This window comes from Procambarus clarkii, chromosome 13, assembly GCF_040958095.1.
Source record: "Procambarus clarkii isolate CNS0578487 chromosome 13, FALCON_Pclarkii_2.0, whole genome shotgun sequence".
Taxonomy (NCBI): Eukaryota; Metazoa; Arthropoda; class Malacostraca; order Decapoda; family Cambaridae; genus Procambarus; species Procambarus clarkii.
The window spans coordinates 13,809,797-13,829,660 of record NC_091162.1 but is presented as its reverse complement, the minus strand read 5'-3'; the positions used below and the strand labels follow the sequence as shown (position 1 = coordinate 13,829,660).

Sequence of the window (19,864 nt, the reverse complement as noted above, 5' to 3'; positions counted from 1 at the left end):
GTGCTGCTTACATCTTCGTCTTCCCAGTACCTGAATCTAAACCATCATTGATATAACCCCCCCCCCTTCACCCCCGAATTCTTTTCTAATATCAAAACTTGCCAAAATTCGCCTTAGTCTTAGTTAAAAAATCAAATAAAATCATTGGAAAGCTTCCATTCACCCCCCCCCCCTCCCCTAAAAAGGCGCTCCTAGTTTGTTTACACTTGAATAACCTATAACGCACTCAAGTGTCTTCAGTGCCTCTCGGACGTGCTGAAGTAGCTTCTACCTGCGCCCCAAGTCAAGTTTTTCTAGGCGTATATAAATGAGTCTTCCCTTGAGTACACTTGGAAAAATAAACATATCCGAGTGCATGAAGCCTCAGCCTTGGAAAAATTTCAAAAAACAAGTGCATAAAAAGGATATCGTACCGTGTCTAGTATTAACATACTCGTGAGGGAGGCTTCGCGCGAACTGATACAGCTGATTGCCTTCAGTGTGACTGGCGGTCTTCAATATGACGAAGGGAGAGGGAGGGGGAGCAATCCGCTGTAGGTTTCACAACACTGCTCTCCTGCGCTGCTCAGAGATACGTCGATCAAGCTTCATAAACTCTGGCTAGCAGTGACTTCACGCGCTCGGAGAATCAAAGAGAGAGAGAGAGGGTGGAATGTAAGAAAGAAGGTGAAAGTATAGAGTGGGAGTGGGGGAGAGAGGGAGGCAGGGTAGAAATAGGGCGGGAGAGAGAGAGAGAGAGAGAGAGGAGAGAGGAGAGAGAGGAGAGAGGAGAGAGAGGAGAGAGAGAGAGAGGAGAGAGAGAGAGAGGAGAGAGAGAGAGAGGAGAGAGAGAGGAGAGAGAGAGGAGAGAGAGAGAGAGGAGAGAGAGAGAGAGAGGAGAGAGAGAGAGAGAGAGAGAGAGAGGGGGGGAGGGAGAGGGATAGAAAGGGTAGGGAGCAAAGCAAGTAGTAGATGGTGATTGTGGTAGTGATTGTAGCAGCCAGGACAGGAGTGGTACGTTAGTAGTAATAGTGTTCTCACTACTTTATCAGCGTAGCCTCAGCCGGGATAGTGGTATACTGTGTGTTTAATGCTATCCCCCTGGCTATATTACTGGTGTTGAAGTATGCTCATCATGTCTCGTTGGTGAGTATGGTAGGGGAGAGTGGGGGGGGGGATGATGGTATAGTTATGGTTATCTTCTTGAGGTTATCTTGAGATGATTTCGGGGGCTTAGCGTCCCTGCGGCCCGGTCCTCGACCAGGCCTCCTTTTTGTTACACACCCCTACCCAGGAAGCAGCCCGTAGCAGCTGTCTAACTCCCAGGTACCTATTTATTGCTAGGTGAACAGGGGCATCAGGGTGAAAGAAGCTGCCCATTTGTTTCCACCTCCACTCGGGACTACGGAACCGAAGCGCTGTCCACTCAGCTGTCAGGGCCCCCTATGATGATCGAACTCAAAACACAATCGCAAAATGAAACCGAATCACATCCCCAACTCTTTAACAAATATTAAGAAATATGAAATTCTTAGACGGTCTTGCTTCATGCAGGTCAGCGTTCAATCCCCGACCGTCCAAGTGGTTGGGCATCATTCCTTCCCCCCCCCCCCATCGTCCCATCCCAAATCTCCCCCCCCCCCTCCCTTCCCCTCAACAGTCTCTGTATTCATTGTAAATCTCTTTACTTAAAGTTACTTAATACTTTACTCTGTACAAGAATATATGTTCCTTTCATTATTTTTAATTTAGGTAATTAATAAGAAGGCAACAAGCCAGCTTGACAGTATAGCACTTGGAAAGGATCTGGGATACAAGTGCAAGGGGTCAGGAACAGTGCGCAAATCACTTGGACCGTTGGGGATCGAACGCCGGCCTGCAGTAAGCCACGCTGTCGCTGTACCAACCAATCCAAAATCTCATTCTGAAATAAATCCGTATTTCTTCCGTTATAAAAAAAGTCCTAATACATACATAAACACCTAATCCAGGGCATCACTAATTTATTGTATTCACAGTTAATACATGAAACCTCATAGAAAATGGACCATTGTGAGGGAGTGAGAAAATGGGGAGGACGGGCTGTAGAGAAAACCTGACTGCCCCAGGTTAGTATACATGGGATAACTGAAGCATTTTGGGAGGCCAGCCCGCGTATGTATGAACAAGACACTCGCATGAAAGTAGATGTATACACAAATTCAATTTCTCACGTCATAGTAAACAGAATACTCATAAATTCTCAGCCATTTATGAATACCAATTTTGAATGTGATACAACAATTGAAGAAGAATGTTCTCATTCTCACAGAAGAATTAGTCTGTAAGATTACTGGTTCAAAATAAGACTTCCTTGCCGGCATTGAAGGGATATCTCCCGAAGGGTGTGTCGTGGCGGTCCAAGATTAACCTCCAAGAACACGGGCTCACCATAGCCCGTGCTTACTTGGAACGTCGAAGACGATTAATAAACCTTCACTTGAAAACAACCTCGTTACGCAGTGGATAAACTGTTTACTAAATACAAACTAATCCGCCGTGATAAGAGGCGCTCCGATCTCTCAAGCGGAGCACGTAAGTGGTCCTGAATAAACCCTCCCCCTTCTCGTCTCTTAAGTGACCCACCTATAAACATTATTTCCACCTTCAACAAGCTCTTTCCCTTTTAATATTACGGTAATGGGGGACCTAATTTTTTTGTTTGTGTATTTGTTTTTATTGTTTTTATGTCGTGACTGGACTTGTGTCAGGAGAAAGGTCAACAAATTTCGACGGTGGTATTAAAACGGATTTTTTTTATTATTATTATTTTGTTCCTGAAATGCCCTCGTAACTCAGGCAGTTAAAAAGGGCGGGTCATAAAACTATTTTAATTACGGGTTGTGCATCAGCGTCGTGAGGGTTGTGTAAGAGAGAATTATTATCGCTATTATGTTGCCGAGTTTGATGTGATTTTTGGTAAGGTAAGATTGTTAAAAGGGTTGACAGTGATGATGGTGATAAGGGATAGGGGTTGGGGGTGGGGGGGTGGAGATTAGGTCAACAATAATCAGCCGATTATTTTTCTTCTTCTCTGTCTCTGTCTCTCTGTCTCTGGCTCTCTGTCTCTTTGTCTCTCTCTGTCTCTTTGTCTCTCTGTCTCTTTGTCTCTCTCTGTCTCTTTGTCTCTCTCTCTCTCTCTCTCTCTGTCTCTGTCTCTCTCTCTCTCTCTCTCTCTCTCTGTCTCTCTTCCAATCTCATTTATATCCCCAATACCACCTATATTCATATTCACACATATTTTTGATCTGCAACATGGAAAAGCTTGAAGTTGTAAAATGGGATCGAACCTCCGTCAATGGCTCCAATATTTCCTCATAGATGTATCACGTTCTTCTGATATATTCACACAACTTTCCCAAACTTTTAACCTTTGTAATATGTGCGTCATATAGGCTACTGACATTTTAAATATATTCCACGTTTTTAACATTTTACCTTTGTTCATAAACGCTGTTAACCTCTGGAACTTTTTTAGTTTTTTCTAATAAAATTCTTACTTAAATATTATATTTATATATTATATATATAATTATTATATTTGATATAATTATATAAATAATTTATATATTTATATAATATAATTATATAAATCATTTATATAATATAATTATATAATTTATATAATATAATTATATAAATTATATAATTATATATTATTTATATAATATAATTATTATATATTATATAATTATATTATATATTTATATAATATAATTATATTATATATTATTTATATAATATAATTATATTATATATTATTTATATAATATAATTATATTATAATATTGAAAACACCGAGTCGGTACATGCAGTATATTAACATATTTGTTTAATATTTTTTTGATGCAACAATTATCTTCATTTTTTTTTCCCCCCATTAGCACTGGTTGTCATGACGACTGACAAAGACTGTATCAAAAACAGACTAACAAATAAATCCAGACACCACCTAATTGTTCAGTGTTAATTGCTACATTGATGATTAGGTCGTTAAGGTCACTACCTGGACGTACATACTCACCTAGTTGTACTCACCTAGTTGTGTTTGCGGGGGTTGAGCTCTGGCTCTTTGGTCCCGCCGCTCAACCGTCAATCTACAGGTGTACAGGTTCCTGAGCCTATTGGGCTCTGTGTGTGTGTGTGTTCACCTAGTTGTGCTTGCGGAGGTTGAGCTCTGCTCTTTCGGCCCGCCTCTCAACTATCAATCAACTGTTGCTAACTACTAATGTCGGGCTATGGTAAGCCCGTAGTCGACTTAATCTGGCACAGGAGCGGGGCTGTATGTGAACTACTTCTATCCCTCCCCCTTCCCCCCTTAAGTACTGTATTTTATAAGTATTGTTTCTCCTTTCTAGCGTCGTCAGGTCTAGTTCTTTCAGTCTGATCATGACTTCATCATTAGTCGTTACAGGGAGGTAGTTCCCCCCCTTAATTGTCTACTGCTGCCCCTTTTTGGTCTGTCATCTGTTTCCACCTCATTACTGGTGTTGAAATACAAAGGGACAGTTCTCGGACCAATTCTACAGCTTGTTTGTATCGTGTATACAAACTATACACGTGTATAGTGAGTATGTTAGTGTGAGTTTTGTGATTTGGTGTTAAGGGCTTCCACGGAGGGTATAGTCTCCTTCTACTGTCACTATTATCTCCTGTATCATGCTAACTACCGTCGTTGTTGTTGTTCAGTACCTGTCTGTCTACCTGTGTGTGTGTACCCGTCTCTCAACCTGTCCGTGTGTTCTGTTGGTATACTTTCTTCCTGTCTATTGTATCTAATTCTGTTATATGTCTGCGTTTTGTGTCCTTTCATCTAGTTGTCTGCTTTTACCTGTCTATAAACTTTACTGTCTACCTGCGTAGGCCTGTCTGAATCTTGCCGGGTTCTATAGTTTAGTTACCCTTCAGAATGTCTGTCTATTACTCTAACCTCATACGGGCTCGCCATAGCCCGTGCTACTTGGAACTTTGTTCCAGGTAGCCAATCTTTAACAACTTTACTCTATCAGGCTATTTATTTTGATCTATATCTTTCTCCCGTTTTCCCTCTGTTGCCCTCCCAATAGTTGTTTTATCTTGATATATCCATTCTTTATCTCTCTCTCTCTCTCTCTCTCTCTCTCTCTCTCTGTCTCTGTCTCTGTCTCTGTCTCTCTCTGTCTCTGTCTCTGTCTCTGTCTCTGTGTCTCTCTCTCTCTCTCTCTCTCTCTCTCTCTCTCTCTCTGTCTCTGTCTCTGTCTCTCTCTCTCTCTCTCTCTCTCTCTCTCTCTCTCTCCCGGCTCCTCTCCTTTCCCCTCTAGGTATGGCCAATAATTGCCTGTGTTCTATACAGCTTCAACACAATCGCCAATTAGATCAACAGTTGCCAAAAAAAGCAACTCTGATTGGATGATTGCCCCGCCCTCTAACTGACCAATTAAAATTCATTTTCTGAAATGCCCTGGCAGTTTTAAATCATTTGGTTAATGGTGTTTGTGTGTTTGTTTGTGTTTGTGTTTTGTTTGTGGCGTCTGAGGTGAGTATTGGGATGGTCTGGTCCCCCCTCACTCTCTTTGTCTGTCTATCTGTCTCTGTCAGACAGACAGTCTGTCTGTCTTTCTTTGTCTTTCTTTAGTCACTGTCGACTATGCTGTCGACAGTGACAGATGTTCTGACAGCCAGCGAGGCTGGCTGTCAGAACTGCCTTTTAGAAACTTGTGTAAGGAATCATTTTTTAACCTTGTATACCACATATGTGAGACCAATCCTGGAGTATGCGGCCCCAGCATGGAGCCCGCGTACCTTGTCAAGCACAAGACGAAGCTGGAGAAGGCTCAGATGTATGCCACTAGACTAGTTCCAGAACTAAGAGATACGAGTTACAAGGAAAGCCCACTTGAATTGCACCTGACGTCGCTGAAAGAAAGAGTTCGCAGAGACATGATCACCATATACAAAATCCTCAGGGGAATTGATAGGGTGGATAAGGACGGATTATTTAACACGGGTGGTACGCGAACAAGGGGACACGGGTGGAGAGACTGAATACCCAAATGAGCCACAGAGACATTAGAAAGAACTTTTAGAGTGTTAGAGTATGTACTACACAAGGTAATGATGTGGTGGAGGCTGACTCCATCCGAAGTTTCAAATGTAGATGTGATAGAGCTCGATAAGCTCAGGAACCTGTACACCAGTAGACTGACAGGTGAGAGGCGGGACCGAGGAGCCGGAGCTCAACCCCCGCAAGCTCAACTAGGTGGATGCGTGAGTACCCCCCCCCCACAAGATTATCCCGTCACTCAGCGTTGAGGATTGAAGATAAAAGGGTTTCTGACAGGTTTGAGCGGCATCCAGTGTAAGGCGCTCTTCGTGTGTGTGTGTGTGTGTGTGTGTGTGTGTGTGTGTGTGTGTGTGTGTGTGTGTGGTATTTGTGTGTGGGTGTGTGTGGTATTTGTGTGTGGGTGTGTGTGTGTGGTGTTTGTGTGGGTGTATGGTGGTGGTGGTTTGTGTGGTGTGGTGGGGTTTGTGTGTGTGTGGGAGTATGGTGGTGACGCTGTATGGTGGTGTTTGATGATAATACCAAATAGTAAACATTCTCCACTATGCAGCATTCAACAAAGAGAAATAAACCCTATATATAGCTTAACAGGAAAGGACATGATCACGACATGAAAGATAATCATGGGGGAAATGTAGAGGTGAACCAAAGCTAAGGACGAGGGCATTGAGCATTTAAATAACCCAGGGAGAGACGGGTAGAATTTTCTTCCTTGCAAATAATGACAGAAGCATTAGACGGGTGTTGCAAATACACTCTATTCGGCCTCAAATATAAACGTGACAAAATCTTCAAGGTTGGGAGTCCTCACGCTGGCAGAGACGGAAACTGAGGCCCGGGAGCTGGAGCTCGTTACCCACCCGAGACTACATGCGAGATGGCCTTAGCCATATTTTAAATGCAAATTCAAATAAAGAATAATTTAATGGCACTTTGGCGTGAGTTACAGGCGGCCGGTGACACACACACACACACACACACACACACACACACACACACACACACACACACACACACACACACACACACACACACATGCATATATACATATACCTCTATGCGAGAGAATATTATAGTATATAATACGTTTCTACAAGCAGGTGAGCTGCCCAGAAGTTAGAAGACAGAAAAGACCGTCTAGAAGACACTACCGGAGTTAACAAGTGCCAAGTAATGAAGCAGTGTGTGCTGACGGAGGCCAGACACAGTCCACCAAATGTTGGAGGAAACCTACAAAGATCCCGTCACTAGAGACCCACATTAACCTAATATCATCAGCTTCCCATGCAAGATCGGCCAACATAGTCTATAAAATCTACATACGAAGTCCATTAAGACTCTGCATATAACATACGTGAGACAACTTTTGGAATGTGAGGCGCCAGCGTGGAGTCCAATTGTCTACATTCTTTACTAACAATCGGGGATCTTGGGTTCGATCCCAGGCGGGTCATGAAGGGTTGGGCTCGTTTTCTTTTACCTGATGCCTTTGTCCACCTAGGAGTATATAAGTACTTGAGTTAGGTAACTGTTGTGGGTGGCATCCTGGGGATAGTCAGCAGTTCGACCTAGTGAGGGGGGGGGGCGGGGGCTCGTTACAAAGCCTAAGAACAGTCTTCCCGTCTCGGACAGTGAAAATCATAACTAAAGAAAGTCCATAGGTATGCTACTAGTCTGGGACCGGAGGTGAGAGGTATGCGTTATGAGGAAACACTTAAAGGAATTAAATCTCACGCCTCTGACAGAGGAATTAGGGGTGAAATGATTACTACATACAAAATCCTCGGGTAGGGGGGGGGGGATTGAGAGGAGAGACAACCGGAGCGCGTCCTTCAAGACACTGGGAGGGCAGCAGCGAACAGTCTCTGACGACACTCCGGTGCAAGCAACGTGTATCAATGTTCCTTAATGTTGTTTGCCAAGACATTTATTCCGTCTTGTTAGTTCAAAGACATGAAACATATATCGTAGGAGTGTAGTCACACGCATGAAAATATTTTTGCTTATACCGGAGGGTACAGGAGTTGGTACAACGGGTACAGGAGTTGGTACAACGGGTACAGGAGTTGGTACAACGGGTACAGGAGTTGGTACAACGGGTACAGGAGTTGGTACAACGGGTACAGGAGTTGGTACAACGGGTACAGGAGTTGGTACAACGGGTACAGGAGTTGGTACAACGGGTACAGGAGTTGGTACAACGGGTACAGGAGTTGGTACAACGGGTACAGGAGTTGGTACAACGGGTACAGGAGTTGGTACAACGGGTACAGGAGTTGGTACAACGGGTACAGGAGTTGGTACAACGGGTACGGCGCCTGTCCCGACCGCAAACTATTAATTTTAAAGTCTCCCCATTGTTTAAAACCTGACGGGCTCACCATAGCCCGTGCTACATGGACACTTCGTTCAGAGTAGCTAAATCTGAAACAACAACAACAACTGTTTTAAAATCAGTTCCAGCCCCGCTCCTGTGCCAGTGTAAGTCCACTACGGGCTCACCATAGCCCGTGCTACTTGGAACTTTTAGTTCCCAGTACCTGAATCTAAAACAACAACATTGTTTAAAACGTCACCCCCCCCCCCCCCCCCCCGTTGTTTAACACGTCCATATCTCGACTAACTGCCGGAGGGGGGGGGAAAGAGGTGCAGAGGTCAACATCATAATAGTTCTATCCAAGATTCGAACGTGTTGCTTGGCACTCTATTGCGACCTAGTAATGACCTAATTTGGCTGTTTATTCGCGTTGCCCCGAGGTCACGTTTTCTATAAAGTTTCACTTAAAAATTGCAAAATTTTATTCTATAATTTACCTGAAGACAAATTATAATCTATGCCTCAAATTATAACTATTTCGATATGTCTTCAGATAGCACACATCACCTCCCCCCCCCCCCCCCTTGTTTAAGTCTCAAAACATTCTATTTTATTATTTACACGTACAAAGATTTATACCTAAAATATTGAATACGAACCCCGGAGCTAAAGTTCGACCCGCAACAAGCACATCTAAGTAAACACCGCCTACACATCACACAATCTTCTCAACATGCAAAATTTCCTTGTAAATCTTAAAAGATTTACAACTGATTTACAGATTTACATTTTACAAGTCTCTCTACAACTGAGGGTTGTAGAGAGACTGTGGTAGCGAGGCTTCGGAATACATGTGTAGCCTCTTCCACCACTTCATGGGAGCCGGTCGGCCGAGCGGACAGCACGCTGGATTTGTGATCCTGTGGTCCTGGGTTCGATCCCAGGCGCCGGCGAGAAACAATGGGCAGAGTTTCTTTCACCCTATGCCCCTGTTACCTAGCAGTAAAATAGGTACCTGGGTGTTAGTCAGCTGTCACGGGCTGCTTCCTGGGGGTGGAGGCCTGGTCGAGGACCGGGCCGCGGGGACACTAAAAAGCCCCGAAATCATCTCAAGATAACCTCAAGATAACCACTGCGATAACCTGTGATAACCTGTGATAACTAAGTCTTATGGGGTTTATGACAACAGCTGGTTTAACTGGTATGTGATAACAATTTGCTATTAAGACCAATATTAGAGTACTGACCATTCAGTAGGTATACTCTACTGTTTAGGACTAGAGGCATACTTTAGTCCCATAGCCCAGGGCAAAAGTAAACTAGAGTATATTTTATCATGCATATACATCCACCCATAAGCGAAAGGTACCGAAATATTTTCATGGTTTTTGGACCTTTGCGACACTTAATAATTTATTCCAAAGTACGATCCCTGGTGGACCTGGGTACAAAGTACGATCCCTGGTGGACCTGGGTACAAAGTACGATCCCTGGTGGACCTGGGTACAAGACGTTTACCCTCGAGTACGATAACTTGCAGCACTGAACACCATCATAGCAATCCTCAGGAGTAGGATTATGCAGCCACTCGCGCGTACGATAATTAATAGGCTTTAAGATCATCTTGCAAATTCCCAATTTCCTCTAGTATCCGGAGCCAATTACGTCGGGGGCCCCCTTACCACAATTAAACGACAGAATAGCGTGATGGCTGTCAGGAGAGAGAAGTGAGAAGGGCGAGTGGGAGGGGAATAAGAACAGAGGGAGGAGATAGGGAGATAATAGGTTAAAACGAATGAACGAAGAGGACTAAGACCACCGCAAACCAGACAGGACAAGGCTGTGTGATCTCATCGAAGCTTTTTATTATATTGAACAAGTTGGATTATATTAATCCAGACCCCAAGAGGTTAAAAGTAACAGATACAAGGCAACACGCAATAATTGTCCCCCCCATAAAGAAGCCCTATGACCCCTGGCAATTACAGACCTATCAGTCTCGTGTCATGCACATGCAAGATGCTTGAAATAATCATCCTAAACCAACTGTTGCACACAATAGGCAGGCTAAGAGGGGGTCTGGATTTGTTAAAGGACGGAGCACAGCAAACTGTATAGTTAATTATTTGGCTAATAACACGGCTAGGTACTCTGTATTTGTTGACATCAAAGGAGCCTTCGACAAAGCACAGGGGATTGTGATCCTGGGCGAGTTTGCGTGCATGGGTGTCAAGGGGAGACTCGTGAAATGGGTTGAAGACTACCTCACAGGGAGGATAGCCAAGGTCTGCTTCAACAGAGCAATCTCCAGAACAATGAATATGGAACTCGGAACCCCCCAAGAAGGGGTGTCTTAAACCCCACACTATTTAACATACTTATGAACGCCATTGCAAATATTGAATTTCCGGAAGGAACACAACAAGTGGGGTATGCAGATGATGTCCTAATACAAGCTCCCACCTTGGGAAAAATTAAACAGACCATTGAACTCCTTGGAATGAAATGTATTGAGCTCGATTTCACACTCTCCACAAACAAGACAAAAGCATACTCCCATTACAAGCGGGAGGTGGGGGGGGGGGGGGCAAATGAATAACTACAAACTAATGGTGTAACGCTTGAATGGGTTGACCACTATCGGTACATTGGCGTCACTGTCGGCTCTGACAAGGGGAAGAAAGAGGAGCTCAACCAACTCATAGGAACATGCAGAATTTTTCTCCTGAGAAGAATTTTTTCAGTGTCAATAAATGGAATGCGTTAAGCAGTGATGTGGTGGAGGCTGACTCCATACACAGTTTCAAATGTAGATATGATAGAGCCCAGTAGGCTCAGGAATCTGTACAGAAGTTGATTGACAGTTGAGAGGCGGGACCAAAGAGCCAAAGCTCAATCCCCGCAAGCACAAATAGGCGAGTACACACACACGCTAGGGCGTGTTTCCTTTCACCTAATGCCGCTGTTTACCTAGCAACAAATAGGTACCCGAGAGTTAAGAAGTTGCTGCAGGGTTGCATCCTGGAGGACGGTACGTAGCTCTACCTTGGAGACCTCTCGATACAAGATTAAGGTACACACTGGCGTCCTGTCGCGAAATCGGTGATTAATAAAATAATTTCAAGAGTAAATTTCCAAACAAAGCAATTGCCGTTTTGTTTTAATAAACTCCAGTTGCTGGACTTTGATAATTATGCAGAGAAATTTAACAATAAGGATTTTTTTATTTATTGTAACAAAGCAATAACATCTCAATGGCTAGGATGTTGTTGCAAAAGTTCAATATCTGAAGCAATTTCTATTAATTTAAATCTTGCCTTCAGCCTATTAACTTACTAATGTCATATATAGAAGATAGGCTTCTTTTTTTTTCTCTCCATAACAGATCCTAAATTGTTTCAAAGAAATGTTGACATTGTATGGATAAGCTTTTTCTTCAGATGTCAGAAATTTAAGCTTTCAGTTGTATCAAGTTACTGATATTTGAACTGATTTAATATTTAAATATTGCAAGGATCAAGGTCCCTTATTTGTTCAGGTCAGTTTGCAATATATAGCAGAAATTACTTGTTGCCATTTTCTGTTTCCGTTCAATGTTGTAAATAGTAATAAGTATTGTAATCAAATCTTTCAAGTGTTGAATCACAGAGGTGTTGACACTTTCTTAACGATAACACGCAGGCTTATACGAGTTTCTTAATCGTGTCGGTGGAGATATCCTCCCTCCCCCCTTCTCTATATATATATTATAATATTATAATATATATATATATATATATATATATATATATATATATGTATATGTGTATATATATATATATATATATATATATATATATATATATATATATATATATATATACATATATATATACATATACATATACATATATACATACATATTATATATATGTATATGTCGTACCTAGTAGCCAGAACGCACTTCTCAGCCTATTATGCAAGACCCAATTTACCTAATAAGCCAAGTTTTCATGAATTAATTGTTTTTCGACTACCTAACCTACCTAACCTAACCTAACTTTTCCCGCTACCTAACCTATAGAGATAGGTTAGGTTAGGTTAAGTAGGGTTGGTTAGGTTCGGTCATATATCTACGTTAATTTTAACTCCAATAACAAAAAATTGACCTGATACATAATGAATTGGGTAGCTTTATCATTTCATCAGAAAAAAAATGAGAAAATATATTAATTCAGGAAAACTTGGCTTATTAGGCAAATCGGGCCTTGCATAGTAGGCTGAGAAGTGCGTTCTGGCTACTAGGTACGACATATATATATATATATATATATATATATATGTCGTACCTAATAGCCAGAACTCACTTTTCAGCCTACTATGCAAGGCCCGATTTGCCAAATAAGCCAAGTTTACTTTAATTAATATATTTTCTTTAATTTTTTTCTTATGAAATGATAAAGCTACCCATTTCATTACGTATGACGTCAATTTTTTTTTATTGGAGTTAAAATTAACGTAGATATATGACCGAACCTAACCAACCCTACCTAACCTAACCTAACCTATCTTTATAGGTTAGGTTCGGTTAGGTAGCCGAAAAAGTTAGGTTAGGTTAGGTTAGGTAGGTTAGGTAGTCGAAAAAACATTAATTCATGAAAACTTGGCTTATTAGGCAAATCGGGCCTTGCATGGTAGGCTGAGAAGTGCGTTCTGGCTACTAGGTACGACATATATATATATATATATATATATATATATATATATATATATATATATATATATATATACCCAATTCATTATGTATCAGGTCAATTTTTTGTTATTGGAGTTAAAATTAACGTAGATATATGACCGAACCTAACCAACCCTACTTAACCTAACCTAACCTATCTCTATAGGTTAGGTAGCGGGAAAAGTTAGGTTAGGTTAGGTAGGTTAGGTAGTCGAAAAACAATTAATTCATGAAAACTTGGCTTATTAGGTAAATTGGGTCTTGCATAATAGGCTGAGAAGTGCGTTCTGGCTACTAGGTACGACATATACATATATATAATATGTATGTATATATGTATATGTATATATATATATATATATATATATATATATATATATATATATATATATATATATATATATATTCCTTTCCTTTTTTATTTATTTATTTTTTATTTATTTTATTTATTTATATATATACAAGAAGGTACATTGGGATTGTGAGGATACATAGCATAGTAATTACATTCTTGTAAAGCCACTAGTACGCGCAGCATTTCGGGCAGAAACGCAGAAAAATTTCGGGCGTTTCGGGCAGAATTTTTTTTAACCAAGACTAGGGTTCATAAAGACTGTCAATTGACGTACCTGGTGAAACTGCAAGCAAGAGCTGTTATCCTACTTCAGCTCATCTCAAGCCTGCTCCTAGAGACTCATTTATTACGTGAGAAGCATCACATAGGGAACTATCATAAAGGAAATGTCATACAGGGAACCCGGTGAAACTATAGACAAGAGCTGTAATACTGCCCTTCTCTTTACCTGTCTCACCCCCCCCCTCCCCCTCTCTCTCTCCTTCCCGCTCCAACGTCCCCCCCCCCCCCTCTCCCTTCTCTCAGAAAATTTAATATTACGATCCACTGAAAATACTGTTAAATACCTCTATGAAAAATACAACCTCTATATCAAACTTCATCAAAACAGAAGTGGGGGGGATGCTATAAATCGCGATATTTCTTTGTGGCACTGGGGCCAACCCTTCCAAACTCCCATACCCGATATGTGTTATCTTTGAGAGTTGGGTGAGACTGACCCCGAGCCTCCAGTCTAGGACATTCTCTTATTGGCCAACAGGCCTTCTGTACTTTCCTTTAACCCGGCGTTCTAAGACAACATATATTTAGAGGGCCTCGTAATACAATTGGCTTCGTACTCGAATCACAATCGGGGGATCGTTGAGTTCGATTCTGTCCAAAAACAAATGATTGGGCACGTTCCCTTTCACCTAATGCCTTTGTTCACCTAGCAGTCAATGTGTACCCGGGTGTTTGGCGTCTCTTGTGGGGGGGGGGGGGGGGTGTTGCATCTTGGCAAGATCACTTAATCGACCTTGGGGGGGGGGGGAGGTAAGAGAGCTCGATATAAGCTAAAGTATGTTTATATCTACAGGCTTCCTGTCCCGACATAACGAGGTGTCTTCCCTCCACTACAAGGGAGAGTGATGGTAGGTCTCCTCTTTCATGGAAGGGTGGGGGGCACCCCTCCCTCGTGAGGGGGGGGTTGGAAGGGGGGGGGGGCGTCGTAATATCACCCATACCTTGCTTTTTTGCCAAATTTGTCAGCAAGAGAGTGAAGTGTTGGCGACTGAGACGCTGCTTAAAGCAATGTTTACATTGTGACAACGTTTAGTGTTTTCAGCGACTGTTGTTGGTTCTGTGTTGTAACCGACCGATACATCGCCTTTGTTGCCTCGCCTCGCTTCATACTCCCACTCCCCCTATGCCTCGCCTCTAGCCTCACTCCCCCCTATGCCTCGCCTCTAGCCTCACTCCCCCCTATGCCTCGCCTCTAGCCTCACTCCCCCCTATGCCTCGCCTCTAGCCTCACTCCCCGCTATGCCTCAACTCTAGCCTCACTCCCCCTATGCCTCGCCTCTAGCCTTACTCCCCCCTATGCCTCGCCTCTAGCCTCACTCCCCCCTATGCCTCGCCTCTAGCCTCACTCCCCCCTATGCCTCGCCTCTAGCCTCACTCCCCCTATGCCTCGCCTTTGACCTCTCATGATCACCCCCCCCTCCCCCTGCCTCTGGCCTCAAACTCCCCTCCCTGCCTCGCCTCTGGCCTCAAACTCCCCTCCCTGCCTCGCCTCTGGCCTCACACCTTCTTCCCCATGTGCCTCCCCTCCCCCGCCTTCAACCTCATACCCGGGAGAGGAGGGGGTGGGAGAGATGTTTCAATGAGAGAGTGCAAGATTGTGTGAGGGGGAAAGTCTCTCTCTCGATCCGCATCGCCTAATTGCCTCTGGTGTTTTGATACAAAACCAAAGTTTGCTCGAGCCCTTCGAGGTGAGATGGTGTTGTTGACAAGCTTGAGAGGTAAACGTGGAGAATGCATCCTTGCGTCACACCTTGTTACAAGATCACTGACATCTACACGTTTCCCGAACCCGACTGACCCTGGAGAAGTTGATCAACATTGGATTAAAAATGTGATTGGAGGATCTTCCGGGGGGTCTTGGCCAATAGCAGAAGCGCGTGTTCCAGCGTTCGGTCGTGGGTTGAGAGGATATAAAGCGCGGGACGCCGTAGTGTGCCTTACCTCGCCGCCACCATCATCATGAAGATCATCGTGTCAGTCTGTTTCCTTCTGGGTGCTGCGGCTGCTGCTGCTGCTGCTTCAGGCCAGTTGGTCAAGCCTCAGGTATTGGGTGAGTTTAAAAGCTTCATCTGTCTTGTGTTCATTATCAACGGAAGCCCCTGTGTGCCTCTATCATGCCAGTCGACTGAGAAGGGGAGACCTCGCTCAGTTATTTGCGTGTGCTTGTAACTTGTGACCCTTAGGAGTACGTACTTCATGTGCTCGGAGGAAGGAAGTACTTGTAGTGTAAGGTACTTCTGGTGAGAGAGAGAGAGAGAGAGAGAGAGAGAGAGAGAGAGAGAGAGAGAGAGAGAGAGAGAGAGAGAGAGAGAGAGAGAGAGAGAGAGAGAGAGAGAGAGAGAGGAAGATTAAGCCACCCAAAAGGTGGCTTGGGCATGAATAGCCCATAAGTGGTGGCCCTTTTGAGCCATTTCCAGTATCAATAGATGATACTGGAGATCTGTGGAGGTGCGACTGCACCCTGCGTGACGGGAGATGTCTCCCGATGTACTTCTGGTCCGACTAAGATTAATATATAGTACAGACTAGCCATTGGCCGCGCGGGGAAGTGGGGATAGACGACTCAAGTTTGGGATAAAGAGCCAAGGCTTGACCCAGTTGCGTGTCTGTCAGAGGTTAAGAGGGACAAGTAATCACAAAGGATGTTTCTTTGTCGTTAACATCGACCCATAGATGCAATGACTGGTGCACTATGTACATTGGAGCCGTTATACATGTGCACTCAGGCTGAGAGGGAGGTCTCTCGCGCCAGGGCAGGTTGGGTTGGTTTGTGTTGAGATTTTAGGAGAGTAAGAATTTTAAGTGTACATTTTGTGGTGGTGGGTCTTGTATTATGATGAAGAGGGTGTACTCACCTAATTGTGCTTGCAGGGGATTGAGCTCTGGCTCTTTGGTCCCGCCTCTCAACCGTCAATCCACAGGTGTACAGGTTCCTGATCTGTGTGTGTTCTAGGTCGCGTGTTGGTCAGAAAAGTCTTGATATTCATGTGTTAATAGTCTGTCAATTTATTTGTCGTGTTTTCCAGTATGTGTTGATGATCCGGGGGGATGGGGGGGGGAAGTTGCCCCGAGGGCAGATAAGCTCAACATTACAATAGCAGGAGTAACAGCACTGCCGTTCATGTAATATGTTGCACCTCACGCCCTTCCTCTCAACAGATGCGATCTGCAAGGATAAGAAGCAAGACACGTGTCAGGCGAAAGCAACAGAGTGCGCCGAGGCCAGGAGAGCCATGGAGATCAGCAAGACCTACGTCACCATCATGAGCGCCTGTGCACAGGAGCACAACATCGACAGTGCACTGGTTAAGGAGGCCATGAACGCGGTGACCCGGGGTAACGCTGGTCAGATCTACGATGTTATTAAGCTAGAGCCGGCCGACATCATCAGCATGAGGATGTGTGGCCTCCGGAGGGGCAACATGGCAAGTGTGACACCGGATTCCCCTCTCGGCCCATGTATTAAAAATAATTTTGTCGGGGACAGGCAACCTGCGTACATATATATATATATATATATATTAGGCTTGTATAGAGGACCCCCCACCAAGGACAAACTACTGGCCCTTTATACACAGAGATCACACTAACGTGATGCATCAAATGAACAAATCCACAAGGGCCGTGATGAGGATTCGAACCTGCGTCTGGGAGCATCCCAGACACTGCCTTAATCGACTGAGCTACGATAGGGTAAACCCTGTCATAGCTCAGTCGATTGAGGCAGGCAGTGTCTGGGATGCTCCCAGACGCAGGTTTGAATCCTCGTCACTGCCCTTGTGGATTTGTTCATTTACTGGCCCTTTCCAGGATGTAACACACAACAAACTAACTCCTGGGTACCAATTTACTGCTAGGTGAGCATAGGTATTGGGTGATAGGAAGTGTGCCCAGCTATTAGTCCCACAACAGGATTCTCAATTGAATCTTGAACAAACTTAGAGTTTTACCACTTCGGTATATGCTGCTACTGTTGTCTGGTATGAAGGACAGGGTTAGTGCAGTCAGGTCACAATCAACTGGACCCACAGTTCAATTCCCAGGTAGACCAAGTTATTTAGGAACATTTCTTTTCACCTAATGCCTCTGTTTACCTAGCAGTAAATGGGTACCTGGGAGTTAATTATCTTGTTGTAGGGTTGCATCCTGGAAAGGGTCAGCAGTTTATTCTTGGGGAGGGGGGGAACATTGCTACAATCCTAAAATAAATATACACAGTCTTCCTGTCCCTTTCAAAACGAATTGAACATTTGTTATTTTCTTAAGTTTAAATTGTTGCTATAAATGTAGACTAAAGGACCACCACCATCCTCCCTCTAAACCTTATCTCCACACGTCCACAGCTTGACAGCGAAGGCAAGCCAAACGTGGTGAAGATCAGGCGATATTTGAAACTACGCATCATACTGACACTCTCCAGCAACCCTGAGCTTCGATCCATCATGCTCGACACCCTCAACTCGTGCCCCATCGTCAACGATGTCAACGTGAGTATACCTCGTCTTCGGGCCTCCTAGTTCCCCGTGTATCTCGTAGGTCTACTCTTTCCATATCTTAAATAGTTGGAGCAGTAGGTTTTACAAAGCTTATTGTTCATAGAGCAAAAGCTGTTAACGTTGAGAAGTGCACGATGTATAAATATTTGAGAGTTCAAGAAGCAAAGACTTGATGACAGTAAAGCTCATAAAGTTTACACGTTTTTTCTTCTATAAAGATTTGATGTACTTATTCCACCCCTACATGAATACACATGAATACAGTCATAATTCAACAACTTTCTTGTGAAAAACTTTGATAGGTCCAACTTAACATCTTTAAAGGCAGACGAAGTGAATACAAATTAGCTATAGACATACAGTACAGCCATATATAGTGCATGTTGGTGCACTGAGAGGAAAAGTAATTATTAAATGGTACTAAGCCGGGAAGACTACGTAGCAGTCTGTCGTTAGATATTCAAAAGGCGGTAAATATCGGGTCATATTTAAGATGCCAGTATGAAAACAATAGTGCACGAGGCGGGCGATATCAAAGGTATTGGATTCACCAATGGTTATACAGAGGGACAAATGACCACTAGGGACATGAAGAAAGAAAGACATACAATTGTCTAAAAAATTGGGGTGTTCAACAGTAACTGGGACAATGCAGTTCAGACAAAAAGAAGCAATAGGTTTTTCCATTAAGTGAAGTGACAGATTAGGAGAAGTGGTTAACCTGTAAAGTGTGTTGACCTATCCTTGCATTATCGGCCAGATTGGGTGGTACCAAGCACAGAAAAACCATGGCACCTTTTGTGTAACAACATTTGAAAGTTCCTGGACATCCTTCAGGATGCCAAAACATTAGCAACAATGGGGTAGTTCTCTTGAAGTTAGACTGAATAGTGATAGGCAATCATATTTGTTATTCAAAATAACAAAAAATTTGATTATGGCTGTGTTGATCCCACATTATTTTATCTGCACCTCATTTTTCTTCTCTGTACTGTATAGGTTCTTGTCCAATATATAAATTCACCAATCTAAATTTATACTGGTCTTTACAGGCAACAGATGACTTCAGGTACTGTCAGCTGAACTACTGTGTTACTAGCTTGCTGAACAATGAAAGTGCATAGTTCAAAACTACAGGCTGTAGATTATGGCACGGATCTACAGATGTGGGTCCTATTGGATCAGACTGTCACGTGGTCAACAGTAGATAGATACACAGTATCCTAGACAATTCTTCCAGTAAGAATTATGCAGTAAAGTACTACCAACTCCCACGTGTCTAGTGCCTGACACACCCTATTATGATGCCTAGATGCATCATTTTTTTTTCCTCCCACTTTTTCAACAAACATGTATTGTATATGGAAAGTATGTGACCAAGGATCATAAATTCCTAGAAGACTAAAGTTGTTTGCTTAACTGTTAGTATATGGGTCTCTCCCATAGCTCACCATTGAAACATTTTCTTGATGTATGAAAAAAATTTATATTTTTTTCTTTGTAATTGATGTTGAAAAAATGGAATATATATATATATATATTTAAACAAAAACCACATACTACTTTGGATATACAGATTTTCTTCTTGATGGTACATGCAGTTTGCATGAAAGGTTCATTTGTACTGTATTAAATGTTGATG

General features: G+C 43.1%; 1 protein-coding gene across 1 annotated transcript; it reads left to right on the top strand.

Annotated features, from left to right (window-relative positions):
* The first annotated feature begins 15,615 nt into the window (after positions 1 to 15,615).
* LOC123757157 (uncharacterized) lies at positions 15,616 to 19,628 on the top strand. Its single transcript, XM_045740602.2, has 4 exons — positions 15,616 to 15,776; positions 16,886 to 17,151; positions 18,070 to 18,213; positions 19,275 to 19,628. The coding sequence occupies exons 1-4, from the start codon at positions 15,686 to 15,688 to the stop codon at positions 19,344 to 19,346; spliced, it is 573 nt and encodes a 190-aa protein (XP_045596558.1). The 5' UTR covers positions 15,616 to 15,685; the 3' UTR covers positions 19,347 to 19,628.
* Positions 19,629 to 19,864: the final 236 nt, after the last annotated feature.

Bases quoted from the DNA above. Each gene is read 5' to 3' on its own strand.
- LOC123757157 (XM_045740602.2), top strand. From the start codon at position 15,686: ATGAAGATCATCGTGTCAGTCTGTTTCCTTCTGGGTGCTGCGGCTGCT. The intron at 17,152-18,069 runs GCAAGTGTGACA...ACACGTCCACAG, and splicing joins GCCTCCGGAGGGGCAACATG to CTTGACAGCGAAGGCAAGCC. The intron at 18,214-19,274 runs GTGAGTATACCT...TGGTCTTTACAG, and splicing joins CCATCGTCAACGATGTCAAC to GCAACAGATGACTTCAGGTA.